At 48.7% G+C, this 18,426-nt stretch overlaps 1 protein-coding gene across 1 annotated transcript in view; it reads right to left on the reverse strand.

The window, feature by feature from the left end:
* The window catches only part of GALNT18 (polypeptide N-acetylgalactosaminyltransferase 18), a 355,083-nt gene that overhangs the window by 168,312 nt on the left and 168,345 nt on the right, over positions 1-18,426 (reverse strand). The window contains exon 3 of the mRNA XM_007471405.1: positions 616-782. Coding sequence (XP_007471467.1) covers positions 616-782 — 167 coding nt within the window. The remainder of the gene's footprint in view (positions 1-615; positions 783-18,426) is intronic.

Genomic DNA, 18,426 nt, shown 5'->3' on the forward strand with positions numbered 1-18,426 from the left:
GGTAGCTGGTAGTAGCTGGAGAAGGCGAGATGTGACGTGAGGGCTTCAACAAGGGCTTGCTGGCCACCTGGGGCTTTGCTCGGGCCCGATGGAACAAGGAACAGGGCGTCCAGAAAAGAGGCTAGACTTTCAACAGCTCTGTTGCTGTCGTTGGCATTGTACGTCTTCTACCATCCCCACCATCAACACCACTACGGCCACCACCACTGGCACCATCAACACCTCCACCACCAATGGACAAGCTTCCAGGCAAAGGCCAAGGCATGCAGCAAAATGCAATGATGCTTCACAGAAAAGAGTCACTGGAAATGTTCACTGTGTACATGGAGGGGGTAGAGGTCACGGCTATTTATCTTACCATACTGCACTAGGATGTTGGGGGAGACAGTTGATAGCCAGTGAGGGAAAGCCTGGGGACCAGGCCCCTCTGGAGTGTGGAGAGGGTGCAACTGTGGAGTGAACCTTCCAGAGCGATGACCATCATGAATCTCTCCTCTTTGAGGCAACATCCCAGAGAAGGGAGAGCCGTGGAGAGCCTCAAGAAAATGAGAACCCCGAACAGAGGCCGGCCCCTCTGCTCAGATGTCCGCACGGGGCAGGGAGCCGGGCACTCACCATTACTGCTGTTGTCATCCACCAGAATGATCTCCTTGAGCAGATGCGGAGGTGTGCGCTCGATGGCTGAGTGGATGGAGCGCAGCAGCACGGAGAGTGCTTCGTTGACAAAGATGAACACGATGCTCACCTCTGGGAGGCTGCTGGGGAATGAGAGGTTGCGGCACCTGGAAAGAAGAGCAGCCGGGCACTTAGATCTGTCACTGACTTGGCTGGGGTCGCCCCGGGTGCTAGCCTGCCCATGTCTTGGCTCCAGCTTTGCTGGAGGACTCGGGAGTCCAGATTCTTCCCAGGGTCTTTTTCTTGATATACTTAAGATAAGCCCTAAGTGTACAGCAGACAGGCCCTCAACCACTGAAACCAGTTTGCCCCACTACAGAGTCTGAATTTGTCAGTGACTCCCCCAACTGAACAGCTGTACCATTAGTGCAGGGCCCGGAACCCGGCAGGCAGTCACTGAGTGTTTATTGGAAGAATGACTCCATATTTCTAAATCCAGTAGGATGGGAAATGCAACCAGTGAAAGTCTTAGTTTTTCCAAAATGGCAGCCAGTGCCTAAGTGAGGCCAGACCTTAGATGACCTGCCTCAGGAGAAAAATATGTCTCCTTCCAGAGACTCCTACTGCCAGAATCCACTCTGCCTCATTCCAGAAATCACACTGCCTGGTGCCTTTCCCACCTCTCACTTATCTCAGGGATTCAGCCTCCAGAAAAGGTTGAAGCCAGAGTCAGAGGCTCAACACACTAGAGGACTGGAAGGACAATTCCAACCTCACTTCACAGATGAAGACACTAAGGCTCGGATAGGCTAGGTCCCCGCCATGTGTCAGCTGTCAGGATGGCATCTCAACTCCAGTCTTCTTACATCTACACCAGGGTTCTTCCTTCAGGGAGAAGTGGTCAGGGGAGAGACTGCCTCTAACTGTCCATTGCCTCCCTAGCTCCATTGAAACCCTAAAGTCATTTGGAGGTCTGTTATCCAAAGGACAGGAGGCAAAATCATAAAAGTCTGCGTGCCATTCTCCATGGGAGGAGGAACATGCAACCCTAAAATCAGATCCCATCAAGAGGCCAGACCATAAGAAGTGCCATGGCTCCCAAGGGCATGTCAATTCCTTCCGTTGCAAGCGTTGCCTTTATGGGTAGGAAATCATGGCTGGTGCCCTTCTCTGGCTGAAACTAAATACTGTTCCAGAGGGCACTGAGCTCCCATCTTCAGGATACTTGAATGAAAGGAGAGAGCAGCAACCCGTAGCCCTGTCCCAGGTCCTGGGCTCAGAAAAGAGGCTGCCTGCTCCCAGGGACAGGTTTGATCAGGCCACTGATGGTTCCAGGGGTTCAAGGCTGATGACCATGTTGCATTGCTCCAAAGTGGGAGGTGCAGCCAGGTGAGAACATGCAATAATGAGCATAATAGCGCAGGGCTTCTGCTCGTCAGTAATTAAAGTGCTGCAGGATAGGGACGGGTCTGCTAGGAAGGCTGCAGGATAACCAGAACTGAGCAATTTTAGAGAAATCACAGTGGGGCCCCAGCCTGCTTAAGAGCAGGAGATTAATAAACTAAAATCACTGTCTCTATGGTTACCGGAAATTTACAGAAACTTCTCCCATTCTATTTCCAGCTCTCCTTTTCTCTCACCAAAGATAGGTGGGGGAAGGGAAAGAAGCAAGCCTTTACCCAAATCTGCTTCATACTTAGAATTTGAGTAAAGCCATCAGGTTAACAGATCGGTGTAGAACTCATTCATTGTTGCATTCAATGGAATAGATATTATTGAGTTTCTTCCATGAGATAGGTACTGCACTGAGGGTATAGCAGGACATGGACAAAGGGCCTGTCCTGATGGAGCTTATGCTTTGATGGGGGAAGCAGGCGAACATGGAAGCAAACAAATGCTACAACTTCCTATAAGTGCTGAGATGAAAAGTAATGCGGGGTTGGCGGATAGCGTGATGCCCTGGCAGCTGTTCTAGAAGGAGTGGTTAGGGAAGGGCTCTGTGAGGGGAGACGTCTGACCAGAAACTCACATGGCACGCCACCGTGAGCTGTGCAAAGGCCCAGTGGGGCGAAGGGAACCGTGCTGTGACTGGAGAGGAGGTGATGGAGGGAACCAGCTCATGGAAGTGCAGCAAAGGGCAGGAGGAGATGAGGAGGTGGAGGGACGGACTTAAATGAAGTAGAAACTGGAACGACTCCTTAAGCTTAACAGACCCTTTCCAAAAATTTCTTCTTGTTGTGAATAGTCTTGTTATAACAGAAATTAAAAGGTTGCTGGTTAACAGCCAAATAATGCTTCTGGCTAGTGCTTATTTATGGTTATCAAGACCAGCAGCTGACCTTTCCTTAAGCATGGAGACTGACAGAAGTATTAACATACAACCTACTTGCTAACTGCAGCTTAAAAATAATCCTTTAGGGCTCCCCTGGTGGCGCAGTGGTTGAGAGTCCACCTGCCGATGTAGCGGACACGGGTTCGTGCCCCGGTCCGGGAAGATCCCACATGCCGCGGAGCGGCTGGGCCCGTGAGCCATGGCCGCTGAGCCTGCGCGTCCGGAGCCTGTGCTCCGCAGCGGGAGAGGCCGCGACAGTGAGAGGCCCGCGTACCGCAAAAAAAAAAAAAATCCTTTATATGGTCAGACTACTAGCACATGACCTTTATTTTTCTTTGATGAAAGTGTAATGAACAGCTCCTAATAAGGTCAATATATCAGTACACTGTCAGTTCACTGTCCGCCCCACGAACTCCACCAGCACGAAGACTGTGACCCTATGTCTCTCCCCACTTCTCCAGGGGTTTCCTCTGAGTTCTCAGAGCCTCACTATCTGAGGCTTCCGGTGGTTCTCAAGTCTTTTCCAGAGTTAGGGGTTACCTGCCTTCTCCTCCTCTCTCCCCTTCTTCTCAGCCTAACCACTCCATTTCCGCCTTCCAAGGAGACCAAGTTGAATGTCTCCCAGTAACGGCCACGGCTGTCCTGATGGCTTGAGCAGCTGCTATGTCTAGGATCTGTCTCCTGAAGATCTTTCTGCGAGCAGAGTAGAAACGTTACTTTTGTTTTACAAGCTAAACTCTGCTGATCACTATTTTCGCATGGAAGACTCTTTCGAACAAGGTTGTTACTTAACAGCCCTTTTGAACAGAACACCTAGGAGAGTGCATCATATTCGTGTGTGTTTATTGCCCGTCTCCCTCTACTATAATAACCCTCCCTGAGAGCAGGGACTTTGTTTTGCTACTGTGCTAGCTCCCAACCTTAAGCCAGGGTGTGGCATATAGTAGGTTTTTGGAATTGAACAAAACTAACAGGTTTATTTATTTTACCCACGCATACCTCGGAGATACTGCAGGTTCGGTTCCAGACCACTGAAATAAGGCAAATACTGCAATACAGTGAGTCACATAAACATTTTGGTTTCCCAGTGCATTTAAAATTATGTTTTTACTTACACTGTAGTGTATTAAGTGTACAATAGCATTATGTCCAAAAAACCCAATGTACATGCCTTAATTTAAAATATTTTATTGCTAAAAAACGCTAAGCATCATTTGACAACACAAACCTTCAATCTGTAGAAAATGCAGTATCTGCGAAGTGCAGTAAAGTGAAATACAATAAGACAAGATATGCCTGCATAAGGCCTAAGTTTCACATGCTTGCCACTGATCTCAGCACGCTCTTTTCATACAAACCTCCTCCCTCTGAAGGAGAGTCAGGTCCTCTCCCACCAGCAGGCCCCCTTCCTCTTCCACCCTCCCTCCCCTGGATTTGTGGCCCCAGCTGCTCACTTTCAGTCTCCAGCAGGCTCTCGGTTCCTTTGCACTGGAATTAAGTGATCCCTCCAGGCCAAATGTCCTGACCTCCTTAAACCCAACCCTTCCTTCCTCCCCTTCTCTCCTGGGAGCCGCTCAGGGCCCTCCCAGGAACAGCCACGGTGCTTTTTCTCCACACCTCATGGCATCTAACCTAAACCCGGGTCTGCGTGAGCAGGCAGGTGAAGGGCAGGCAGTTTAAGAAAGACGAGGTGGGATAGTTTATAAGGAGAGAACGTTGCAGGGGAGGGGGACGAATAGAGCCACCCAGATGCTGACCCAGCTGTGCCCCGACTTGCTGCGTAATCCTGGGCAAGCCACTTCCCTGCTCTCCATATCTTGTCACAGATTAAGGGAGGTAGAAGCAATGGTCAGAGGTGTCTTCTCTGTGCAGTTCAGGATCTTCTATCTCACATGTGGTGAATGGAAGATGTCTCACTAAAGCAATAGCTTGCAAACTTTCTCTCCCTCCTAGCCAGTGCCTGGTCGTCACCAAATGCCACAAGACACATACATCCCCTTACCACTGTTGTGACTAGGCAGGGTGACCAGCTTCATCCTGGTCTGCCCAGGACTCTCCCAGTTTCAACACTGAGAGTCCCAAGCACACTGGGATGGGTTGGTCATCCTATGACTAGACCACAGCTTCCTGATGGTAGGGACAGATCTTGTTCATGACTGCATGCCCTCTGCCGGGCACTGTTCCTGACCATCAACAGGCATTCAGCCTGCATCTCTTGAATGAACTGACAGCATCATTTTCAAAGTCCCCAACACACACACATTCACACAGTATGATTGCAACCTTTGTTTCAACATCAAAGCAGGACTTACGTGGCTGAGAGGAGAGGCCAAAAGAGGGAAGAACAGCACATCAGGTGAGATGTCTGCACACCTGCGGGTCACACTCACCATCATCACTGCCGGATACTGAACTCAGGACAGAAGCCTGCCTGCAGTGGGGCAGCCCAAGGCCTTCCGAAGAAACACACGTCCAAGAGGGTTGTTCCAGACCCGAGCCCAGCAAATTCTGTTCCTGAGTCCGGCCACTTCACCCACAAACCAGCACCAGCCTCTGCCCGAGGGCTGTGCCTCTCATATTCACACACTGAGATGTTCTCCCCCAGCACCTGCATCCTCCTGGGTCTGGCCAGCACAGCCTTTGCTCCCAGAGCCTGCCGTCCCCACCTGCTCTGGTGTCTGCCTCTGCCCTCCCCTTCTCCGCTTGCCTCTCCAGAGAAGGGCCAGGGGACGTGAGAATCGGAGGGACCACCAGGTGTAACTGGCCCTTCCCTATTTGTGCTCCTTGAGAAAGCCTGACTGTACCAGACCGGTCCCTTGCACATTTTGAGAAGAGGTACACTCTCCTGTAAAATTAACCATAAAAGTTCCCTTTTTATTTTATTCTTGTTCAAAGTTGAGCCATTTTCCACTAGAGATAAAAACAAGGCATTTCTGAGAGGGGAGTACTGTGGCTGTCTAATAAGCCGGGACTGATGGTCATGATGAAGTCAACTACATCCATCTCTGCACACAGAGGTGGTGTGGGTATGGAAGCGGCTATGTAGGCAGCCTCCCAGCAGAGCTCCCTGACACAGTTTGGAGCTGTTTATGAGGCAAGTTTATATCAAAAGCCTTAGCGCTGCCACTACCCGCGAGAGGCAGGGAAGCAGGAGCAGACTAAGGAAGGCCGAGCCAGGCGCTCTGCCACTGGGTACCACCCAGGGCAGCAGCCAGACACCCCCATATTGGACAGATGGATTCTCCCCTCCCTGTGACCTCGGCAAATCTACGAGCTCCCGATCCATCAGAGCATGACTCATGGAGGCTGCTTGACCTCTTCCAGAGCGAAGATCAAAGTAGAATGTGAGGGCTTCCCTGGTGGCGCAGTGCTTGGGAGTCCGCCTGCCGATGCAGGAGACGCGGGTTCGTGCCCCGTTTCGGGAGGATCCCACGTGCCGCGGAGCGGCTGGGCCCGTGAGCCATGGCCGCTGAGCCTGCGCGTCCGGAGCCTGTGCTCCGCAAATGGGAGAGGCCACAACAGTGAGAGGCCCGCATAACGCAAGAAAAAAAAAAATTTTTTATTTTGTTTTTAAAAATTGTGGTAAAAGATACAGAACATAAACATTTACCATCTTAACTGTTTTTAAGTGTATAGTTCAGTGGCATTAAGTACATTTATATTCTGGAGCAACTGTTGTCACCATCCATCTCCAGAACTTTTTTTCATCCTCCAAAATGTAATCTCTGCACTTATTAAACAAAAACTCACCATTCCCTTCTCTCAGGCACCTGATAACCAGTGTTATACTTTCTGTCTCTAAGAATTTGACTACTCTATTCCTCATATAAGTGGAATCATACAGTATTTGTCCTGTTGTGACTGGCTAAAAAAAAAAAAAAAAGTAGAATGTGAGCTGTGGTCTGCCGGCCAATGTGCACAGGGAACCAGGTCCAACTATGCCTGGATTCTGGGAGTGGAGGAGGGACCGACCTGGACCAAACAGAGAGAAGATGACACTCCCAGGTACCCACTCCCCTGAGTGCCCGAAGCCCCTCTTTCTTCCCAGCTTTCTCCTAGAGCGGCTCTACCCTGTACCCGTGGTCAGCACACAAGGGCTCAGCTGTACCGTTAACCACCTAGAGCGTAAACCCTGGGATCAGCAGTGGCTTCTTGTCCCTTACAGCTATCTGTGTCCTCACTCTGGCCTCCACCCTTCTACCTGTACCCACAGGACTTGCCTGATCGTCCTCTGGCCTCACTTGGGTACACTTCTGGCTTCTTCCAGAGCTTTCCAGATTAGATAGGCTCCCAGCCTGCCAGCGACCAGTCTGTTGGGCTTAATGAGAGCCGAGGATGAGGGCAATATGGGGGTTGTCACTGGGCACGAGTGCAGTCAAGACCTCCACTCCCTGTGCCTGGCATCTCTATCACCACAACCTCTGGAGCTCAGAGACTGCACGGTACAGCTACCCCTACTGCCCAGGGACTCCTCACAGAATATCTGGAAGTAACAATAGTACTAATTTCCATTTACTGAGTGCTTATGATTTGCCATAAACCATGCTAAGAGATATACGGATGTTTTTACTCTTTTTTCCCCGCTCTGAACTTTATTCCTTCCTACAGTCTTATACAGTAAACATTTTATCCCCATTTTACAGATGAGGGAAATAGGGCTGAGGCAGTAAATTATCTTCCAGGGCTTACACCTGGGCTCATGTGCCTCCAAAGCCAGTACTCATAGTCTCCGCTAAACTAGGGTCTGTACCTTCTTTCCACACCCGCCCAGAGATTCATCTGTCCAGACACTGGTGCTGTGATAACCCAAAGACCTGGTGGAGGGAGGGGCAAAATGGAAGTCACTCCAGGTCAACTCTGATGAAAGATGGGGCAGATGTAGTGTGCCTAATAGGATGATGTGGACTAACATGATAAAATACTACTGGGCACGTGAAGCCTAAAATTGTCTTCTTGTCCCATTGCTCCCATTGAGCTAAACCCTCCCCACATATACTCCTTGTATGAAGCTGTCTGTGTCCTCTGCCAGGTGGCCTCACCATTCCGCCCACAACTCATGGGACCAGAGACTGCTTCCTGAGCCCCAGGTGGCTATCGACAGGCTGGCAGTCAGTGCACAGAGCAGTCTAGCCCGGGAGCTCTTATAGCCGCGGATCCCATAATATTGACGAAGGACCAGCAGCCCTATCAAGCCCTTTCTCATGGGGAGGTTGAAAATGAGGTACCCTAAGAAGACGGAAGCAGAAATGATGGGGGAGGAAACAGAACACTGTCACTGAGTGAGCTGCAGATGTGGACAGTCACTGTCAGAGACACGGCACTCTAAGAGATGAACAGAGAGGATGCAGACTCGAGCCTGTCCAGGGCGTCCTGAGCCACGCTGCCCTCCTCCAGAGCCTGGATATGTGGCTTCTGCTGGTGTGATTATGTGACTGTGTAGACACTGGCCTACAAAGAATCCCAGCCATCTGTGGTCATCTGAGTGAGTTCAGTGCCTTTTCCTCCATGAGAGCACACCTATCCTAGCAAAGAAAGACCCAGTGCACTTCCTGGACTGGGATCGGATCCCCCTGTTAGACTCTCACAGCCTCTTTCGTTTTTCTTATATGCTATGGCAACGTGTTTTTACGTGGTTATTTAACAGACGTCAGTGTCTCCATTCAAGTATAAGCTGCATGAGGTCAAGACCATATCTGCTTTGCTCACCAGGTCCCCCTTGTGCCTCACACAGTGTCCAGCACAGAGTACAAGCTCAGAAAGCACCGGGTATCTGGCTGAACGAGCAAATGAATAAATGCTCAAATAGCAGACAATAGAAGGAATGCAGGCCCGGGAAAGCTTTGTGGGTGGGAATCCCACTGTGGCCTGACAGAATGGGAATCATGGAGTTGAACACATACTCCCTGCCTGACCACAACAATAAGCCCAGATCATCCAATAAGTCAGACGGTACATGGAGCTAGTGGGGCTACCTAGTGTAGTCAGGGGCTTCGGGGGCCTGGCAGGAGGCCACGTCTGGCTCCGATGTGGAAGAGACAACGGACATCTGAGAACAGGAGCTTTCACAGTCTGCAAGGCAAAAGAAATGGGCCGGGCCTCCCTGGTGGCGCAGTGGTTGCGAGTCCGCCTGCCGATGCAGGGGACACGGGTTCGTGCCCTGGTGCGGGAGGATCGCACATGCCGCGGAGCGGCTGGGCCCGTGAGCCATGGCCGCTGAGCTTGCGCGTCCGGCAACGGGAAAGGCCACGACAGTGAGAGGCCCACATATCGCAAAAAAAAAAAAAAAAAAAAAAAGAAATGGGCCACAGCCTGATCCTGGATGAGCATCTGACACTGGAATCACCACAGGTAAACTTCTAAGTAGATGTGATCATCAAAATGTCCAGCTTTCATCCAGAGGCAGAAGTTCTGCAAGGGGACTCCTGATTTAGAGAAAGGATCTGCTATGTCAAATGTAGATTGTAAGGGGAACAAGAGAGAAATGAATCAATTAAAATGTAAACAGCCAACAGGAAGCAGGGGGACCATTTGTTCCTAAAACATCTGAGAAATCCAGGGAAAATGGGGTCCCTGGGACTACATGGACAGCCACCCACGGAATAAAAGTCAGCTGGCTCTGGTGGAAAAATCACACAAAGGACCGAGCATCTCCTTGTGGGAAGTCTGTGGGTGAGCAGGCCAGGCCAGTGGCAAGGAGAGCTGAGGAACGTGGGGTAAGGGAAGGCAGGCCCGACAGGTGGGACAAAGGAGGATGGAGCGTCTTTGCTCTCCAGCAGAGCCTTGCTCCGGCCTCTGATGCCCAGAACTCTGGTGCTGGGGAGAAATCACTCTGTCCTACACTGCCTACCTGGCCCTCCTCACCTAGTGCCAGGGTGGAAGGCCTGTCCCGTGTGGCTCCTTGTGCACTTTGCGGTCTTTCTGGTAAAGTCATGACCATGTCCCCCAGGCCATCTCTTTTACAAATCAGAGACCCAGATAAAAAGTAGCAAAAAGTTAAACAGCAGTTACTATGATGTCAGGCAATGTTCTAAGAGCTCTATGTATATTACGCATTCAATCTCTGTATTACCATCTCTAATTTACAGATAGGTAAACCAAGACACAGAGAGGCTAGGTAACTTGCTGGAGGTCAACCAGCTCTGTAAGTGACAGACCTGGCCTTGGATTCCAGGGAACTGGGTTCTACACATCACTCTATAATCTAGCAAAAACTTCATCTGTTTGTCATGTTACTAAGCTTTTCTCCTGAGGCATTCTCCTCTAAACATATGCCACTTTCTCTATATCCCATAAAATCCAATTCTGCAGTTGTGATCTGAGTAAAACAAAACTATTGCCTCCCCATTTTAAGACATTAATACGGCTCAAGATTACATCATCTTTAAGAACAACTATGTGATACTACTGGCCCATAATATGTTTAATTAACTAGGATCCAGAAGCATTTTCCCAGATTGCTCCAGTTAAGAAGTGTATCTCCCTATGTTTGTGTAGTCAGCATTTGTGTGTGTGTGTGTGGTACGCGGGCCTCTCACTGTTGTGGCCTCTCCCGTTGTGGAGCACAGGCTCCGGATGCGCAGGCTCAGCGGCCATGGCTCACGGGCCCAGCCGCTCCGCGGCATGTGGGATCTTCCCGGACCGGGGCACGAACCCGTGTGCCCTGCATCGGCAGGCGGACTCTCAACCACTGCGCCACCGGGGAAGCCCTAGTCAACATTTTTGATGCAACAGCAGAACCATTACCCAGGGTGTTGATTTTACCCGCTTTGTCCTGAGGCTGCCCTCATGGAAGTCTCATCTTTCAAAGACTTCTGGGTCATCTCCACAGAGCCAAAATCCCAAACTAGAAAAGCTCCCCTAGGCAGGGCGGGGCAAGGGGCCTGAGTAGTGTCCTGGAGACACAGACACGGGTAAAAATACTGGCTCTGCAACATACCACTGGTGGGAGCTTGACCAAGTTTCTTAACCTTGCAAATATTCAGTATTCTCCTATGTAAAATGGAAATAATAATAACTACCCCAGAGAGACGAGAGGATAAAGTTAAAGGACAACATAGACATTAAGCAGTTTGCACAGTGCCTGCCACGTTAAGTGAGCAAGTGGTGGCTCTTGGTGTAAATCCTCAGCCCCAGTGTAGGAACCCCCAGATGATCCAGCAATCATGTCCCAGCTCCTCACCTGAAACCACCCCCCTTCCCTGCCAGGACCAGATACATAACTTATGGGGCTCAGTGCAAAAGGAAAATATGGTGGCCCCTGCCGAAAAATTATTAAGAATTTTAGCACAGCAACAGCAGATCATTAAACCAAGCGCAGAGCCCTTCTAGCCTTCTCAGGATCCTGTGCAAAAGGGGCCCACTGTATAGTGTCCTGATACTAATACTGCCGCTGTAAACAAGTCCCGCAAACTTGGTGACTTCAAATAACACAAATCTGTTATCTTCTGGTTCTGGAGGCCAGAAGTCTGACAAAGGTCTCACTGGGCTAAAATCAAAGTATCAGCAGAACTGCATTCCTTTCTGTAGGTTCTAGGTGATAAGCTGTTAGATACTGTTCTTGCCTTTTTCAGTATCTAAAGGCTGCCCACATTCATGGCTCTTTTCCATTTTCAAAGCCAGTAATGGCTGGTTGAGTCCTTCTCACATAGCCATCTCTCTGGCTTATTCCTCCACTTTCAAGTGCCCTGTGATTACACAGGGTCGAACCAGATAATTCAGGATGATCTCCTTATTTTAGTCAGCTGATTAGCAACCTTAATTCCACCCGCAGCCTTAATTCTCCTTTGTCGTGTAACATACCATATTCACAGGTTCCAGAGATTAGGACGTGAACACCCTTGGGAGGCCATTATCCTGCCTACCATACACACTCATGAAGACAGCACTGCTGACCCCCAAAGTTCAGAGATCTCAGATGTCTGTCTGGAGGTTGCACCATGAAGACCCCATGGCCCTCCAATCCATACACACAAACCTGGTGCCCATCCTCACAGTGGTGGCAGCAAATACCCACAGCCACCTTGGATGGACCCGAACCTGCTCCTAGGGGGACCCAGAGCCCTGGCTCCAGGCTGCATTCTTTCTCTTCTATAATCTTATCCTGCTTCTTTCCACTTGGATGTTCACACAGGGTCTCTCCAGCTCAGGACCCAGGGCTCCTTTGTGGGTGGGTATGTGTGGGTCTGCCCCAGTTGCTCCTACCTGGGGCTGCAGAAAATAGTCCAATCCCCTTTACCAGCCCCTTGTGCCTCAAGCCCCAGGCCTTAACCTACCAGTCAACCCAAGGGCCAGTCCACCCGCACTCCTGGGAGGGATGTGGACCTCAGGGGATGCTGGCGAGAAAGGCAACATCATTACTGATGGCTCAGGGGCCTCTGAGGATCTGCCAGCAAGAGGCAGGAAGCAATACCTGCTGGAGGCTCTGCCCTGAGCTACCTTAGATGTAGGCCATAGAGTTGCCATGGCAATGTGACAGCCCTGAAGCCGGAGCCCACAAGCCCCTCCTCTTCCTACCCATATCCAATGCCCACTGGATCAAGGGCTCATCCCTTATATCCCCTGGCCCCTGTATGGAAATAATACCCACTGCCTGCAGGAAACAATGAGGCAGGCACCGGCTGCTGTGGAGCTGGTGAGTACCAATATGCTAACTACCCCACCCGCCATCACTGGGGTGGAAGGCCCACCCTTACCCTCCTGTCCTGACTGGCAAGCTTGCTTTAGCCCTCCACGATCCTCCTTCCCCACAATCACAACCCATTTTCTCAGTGACCTCCCGAAAGATGTCGCCTCCATCCTCCCTCGCCATCCCACAGGCAAAGGACTTCCTTGATCTCTTTCTCACACCATAATTTTTCAAAAAGTTGATGCTTAATTTATATGTGGTGAAATGCACAGATCTTAAGCGTGTAGTTCGATGCGTTTTGACAAATATATGTAACTACGTAGTCCACACCCCAATCAAGACTCGTCTTTCCCTTCTTCTCTTTTTGCCTCTGGGAGGTTATTTTGGAGGCTACAGATAAGAAGGGGCAGGTGGGACATTGGGAGGCAGGACGAGGGACACAGAGAAAACCATGGGGATGTTTGGAGCTTGTAACTGGAGACATGAGGGATGGAGTAAAGTCCGGCCAGACTGAGATGCAGACTTTGTCCCCTTCGATCCTGAGGCCCCGGTGTCTTTCACCCCTGGAAGCAAGAAGGCAAACCCCTGTCCAGATCTGGCAAAGGCCTCACGTGGGGTGAAGTCTAGGAGGCTCACCAGAAGAGGCAACCACTGTCCTGCCTCCCCTGGGTCTTCCCACCTGGATGGCCAAGGGGCCTGCTCTGTTCTTATTACAATAATGCAGGAAGAATGAATGGCACTTTGACTTCCCCGAAAGCCAAGTGTCCTGGTGCCCGGAGGAAATACGTCCTCTCTCTGCATGGATCAAAGACCCCAGATGAGGCTACTGAAACCGTGGCATTTCCAGTTCCCATGTCCTTCTGAGGCAGGAGATAGACGGGCCTCAGGCTGAGCAGCTGGAGTTTGTTCCCTGGGGACAGATACTCCAAAATAGCCAGAGCGAGAGAGGAGCTGAGCCCTGCCCAGATAAAAGATAAGAGACCACGTATTTCTCATTCTTGAGGTCAAGAAGACCTTCCCAACTACACATGGGCAGAAAAGATCCTTGAAGGTCAAAAAGGGAGTGATGTCAACCTATCCATAGGCTTCTTCGCTAGAATCCATCTTGGCTAAGGGATGGGCGCGCGCACATGGGACGACCCTCATGTAAACCAAATAAGGACTCAGAACCAGGCAAAGCAAGATCACTGCCAAAGGAAGCCCAGAAGAAATGCCCCATATACGTGATTCAAACTACCAGGAGTGTGCTACTCTCTCTCTGAGTCCACCCGTGTGTGCCTATTCACACGTACTCTTTTTTCCTCCCAATAAACACTTTACTTGTTTCACTACTTTCCGTCTCTTTGTAGAAATTTATTTCTACAAAGCTGATGGGCCAGAGCCTTGTCACTGGCCACTGGTCCCTGGTGGTGTAATGGCTAGGGTTCAGCGCTCTCACTGCCGCGGCCTAACTTCAGCCTCTGGCTGGAGAACCAAAATCCTGCTTCAAGCCAAGGCCACCTGAGATGACTTCCATCTCCAGGGGAGAGTGGCCAAAACTGGTAAAGGGCGGCTCCTTGCAGACATCAACCTCCAAGTGCTGCTTCCCTGAGCAGAGGCCCCAGGAGGACAGGGCTTCTGTGGGTGTCAAGTGCAGTCCCTGACTTACTAGAAACCTGCATGGATGACTCCTTCCCAAGGAGGCAGGAGATCCTCTGCAAGTTTTCTGATCACTTGCCTTCTGATCCCATCACCTTCCACTCTGGATCCCACTACAGTGTAAGCTCCTTGAGGGTTCTCTGTCTGACGCTTTACTGGGTACCTGGCACACACTTGGTGCTCAACTGGATAAATAAACTAATGAAGCCTACCTAGCAACCAGTTGGATGGATTTTTTTCCTTCTAGTTACCTCTTGTCCTGTGTATAAGGCACTGAGCACACTTTGGCCCTCTCTCAGCCAGATGACAAGGTGGTCAGATTACCAAGAAAGGAGACAAAATAAGGGCCCAGCCAGAGGTGATGTGAGGGAGGGTAGGGAAGAATTTGGGACATCCACTTTCTGGTCCAGGAATGAAGCCAATGAGCATAGCATCAGGGTTAGAACTTGGCAAAGTCAAGAATACAAAAAGCAGGGCTTCCCTGGTGGCGCAGTGGTTGAGAGTCTGCCTGCCGATGCAGGGGACACGGGTTTGTGCCCCGGTCCGGGAAGATCCCACATGCCGTGGAGCGGCTGGGCCCGTGAGCCATGGCCGCTGAGCCTGTGCGTCCGGAGCCCGTGCTCCGCAGCGGGAGAGGTCACAATGGTGAGAGGCCCGCGAACCGCAAAAAAAAGAATACAAAGAGCAGAGTGCCGAATCCAAGGATGCCTCCAGGGGCAGCGATCCCCAAGGGCAAACAGGAGGTAAAAGGAGAAAAGGCACAGGAGCTGGGACTGAAGCAAGGTACACCTGGTGTGATTCTTCTAGAGACTGTCCTTAGCATGAGGCTTCCTCTCCAGATGCTCCCTGTACCCCTACCCACCTTGCTCTAAATCCCAACATTTGCCATAGCTGAGGTTTCACTCTATGCCTTGATAACAGCTTTGAGGTTCACTAAAACAATGTTTCCACTTCCTGAACCAGATAAGCCAATCAGCTCCATGCTATACATTGTTAAAGCAGGCCCCATCCCTAGTAGAATGACACAAATGGACACCTCAAGGCAGTGAAACACAGTGACGGCTACAAGCACAAATTCTATTGCCAGACTGCCTGAGTTCAAATCCCAGTTCTGCCACTAGTGACCTTGGACAGATTACATAATCTCTCTGCGCCTCAGTTTCCTCTTGTGTAAAATGGAGACTAATAATAATACTATGAAATAGTAAGAAATACGTATATTGATCTCTGCCCCCAGTTCCTGACAATATTTATTATCAGTCTTACACTAATAATACTGTGAAATAGTAAGAAATACATATATTGATCTCTGCCTCCAGTTCCTGACAATATTTATTTAGTCTTTGACCCATAGCCCCTAAATCCTTTGTAATTTACTGAGTGAAAGGAGTGTCTGACACAGAGGTCCCAAATCCTTTAGAATTTCCTGGGTGATCGGAGTATCTCTTTTTTTCTCAAAACAGATAACTTTTTATTGAATTATAGTGGATTTACAATGTTGTGTTAGTTTCAGGTATACAGTAAAGTGATTCAATTATACATATTATGTATATATCTATTCTTTTTCAGATTCTTTTCCATTATAGGTTATTATAAGATACTGAATATAGTTCCCTGTGCTATACAGTAGGCCCTTGTTGTTTATCTATTTTATATATAGTAGTGTGTATCTGTTAATCCTAAACTCCTAATTTTTCCCTCCCCCCCCTTTCCCCTTTGGTAACCATACGTTTGTTTTCTATGTCTGTGAATCTATTTCTGTTTTATAAATAACTTCATTTGTTTTGTTTTTTTTAGATTTCACATGTAAGTGATATCATATGATATCTGTCTTTCTCTGACTTATTTCACTTAGCATGATAATCTCTAGGTCCATCCACGTTGCTGCAAATGGCATTACTTCATTCATATATATATGTGTGTGTAGATTATATATATATATATATATATATATATATATATATATATATATATATATATATACATAACCTATAACATTAGTCTTTCTCTGACTTATTTCACTTAGTATGATATTCTCTAGGTCCATCCATGTCGCTGCAAATGGTATCATTTCATTCCTTTTTTATGGCTGAGTAATATTCCATTATATATATATATATACACACCACATCTTCTTAACCATTCATCTGTCGATGGACATTTAGATTGCTTCCATTACTTGACTACCGTAAATAGTGCTGCAGTGAACATCAGGATGCATGTATCTTTTTGAATTCGAGTTCTCATCTTTTCCAGATGTATGCCCAGGAGTGGGACTGCTGGGTCGTATGGTAGTTCTATTTTTAGTTTTTTAAGGAACCTCCATACTGTTCTCCATAGTGGCTGCACCAATTTACATTCCCACCAGTAGTGTAGGAGGGTTCCCTTTTCTCCACACCCTCTCCAGCATTTATTATTTATAGACTTTTTGATGATGGCCATTCTGACTGGTGTGAGGTGCTACCTCATTATAGTTTTGATTTGCATTTCTCTAATAATTAGCTATGTTGAGCATCTATCCTGTGCCTGTTGGCCAGCTGTATGTCTCCTTCGGAGAAATGTCTATTTAGGTCTTCTGCCCAGGTAGGAGTATCTTTTGATCTAATGAGGAAGATTCTTGGCAGGCTCCTGAATGAGGGCTGGTCACCAGAAAGACCAAGCCATGATTAGAAGTTTGGAACTTTCAGTCCTACCCCCCATTCTCTGGAGAGAGGGGAGAGGCTCGGAAATGCGTTAATAATCAATCATGCCTACGTAATGATGCCTCCATAAAAATCCTTAAAATATGGAATTCAGAGAGCATCCAGGTTGGTGAGCACATCCACATATTGGGAGGGTGACGCACCCCCAACTCCACAGGGACAGAAGCTCCTGAGCTCGGGACACTTCCAGACCTCACCCTATGTCTCTCTTCATGTGGCTCTCTTCCCATGGAGCCCCTCACAGGGTAAAAGTCACATACCTTGCAACAGTTAACAGAGCCCTTCTCTGCAATTCTTAACCTGGGCTGTGCACGGCAATCACCTGAGAACTCTAAACAACATGGGCACTGAGTTCCACCTCTGGAAACTCTTGCCCAATTGGTCTAGGGTAGAGCCTGGTATCAGGATTATTTTAAAACTCCCAGAGGAGTTGAATGTGTAGCCAAGTTTGAGAACTACCAACCCCCCACCCCGACTTGATCTGCTTCCTGTGGCCCCTCTGATCTCACCTCCAACTACTGCCTTCTAGTTTGCTCTGTTCCAGCCACAGGGACCTCCTTCCTTTTCTTCAAACATTCCAGACACATGTTGACCTAAGGAACTTTGCACATGCTGGTCCCTCTGTCCAGAAAGTTTTTCCCCTGAGTATCCACATGGCTCACTTCCTCATCTCCTCTAGATCTTTGCTCAAATGTTACCTTCTTAGTGAGGCCTTCTCTGACCATCTCATTAAAAATTCAACCCCTCCTCCTATTCCAGGCTGTTCCAATCTCCCTCTTCCACCTTACATTTTCCCACAGTACCTACTACATAGGTGTCTTTGCTTTATTATCTGTCCTCACCTAACTAGAATAGAACACAAGCTCCCCGAGGGTAAGGATTCCTGTCTGTTTTGTTCACTGCTCTATCTCTGGGTCTAGACTATTCTGGCACATAGTAAGTGCTCAATAAATACCCTTTAAATGAACATATACTCTTCTCTCCCCTTGTAGATCCTCAGCTGCTCTTTCATCTCTAGAGCCCAGCCAAGTTCTCCTGGGCCAAGAAAAACCACACCCAACTAAATGGCATACATCAGGTGCTCAATAAATGTCTATGAAACTGAACTGAACTCTCCTTCCCAAAGAATATAGCCCCCAAGCCCAGCAGCAAGATCTTCCCTGAAAACTCCAGATATAAGCTCACTGTGGTTTGCAGCTTTTAAGAAAATTTTAAAAATAAGGGGAAAGTGGGGAAAAGAAGGTGTTGGTGGGGAGCTCACAAAAGTTAATGAGATTTTCTCAGCTACGGTACATACCCACATTTTTAATAATCAGTAGTAATAAAAATTCTAACTGAACCTTAAAGGAACATCTTCTGTAACGAAGAGAGAAGTCAAGACAGACTTCTCTGTTGGGTGTAATGACTTGTTAGCCTCAGAAGATGGATGTACTTTAAAAAACTAATTTACAGAAAAAAATAATTGTTCATAAAAATGCAACTGATTGGGTTAAAATGACTTATTAACAGGAATG

The sequence above is a fragment of the Lipotes vexillifer genome, unplaced genomic scaffold (genome assembly GCF_000442215.2).
Source record: "Lipotes vexillifer unplaced genomic scaffold, Lipotes_vexillifer_v1.1 scaffold6, whole genome shotgun sequence".
NCBI classification, from domain to species: Eukaryota; Metazoa; Chordata; class Mammalia; order Artiodactyla; family Lipotidae; genus Lipotes; species Lipotes vexillifer.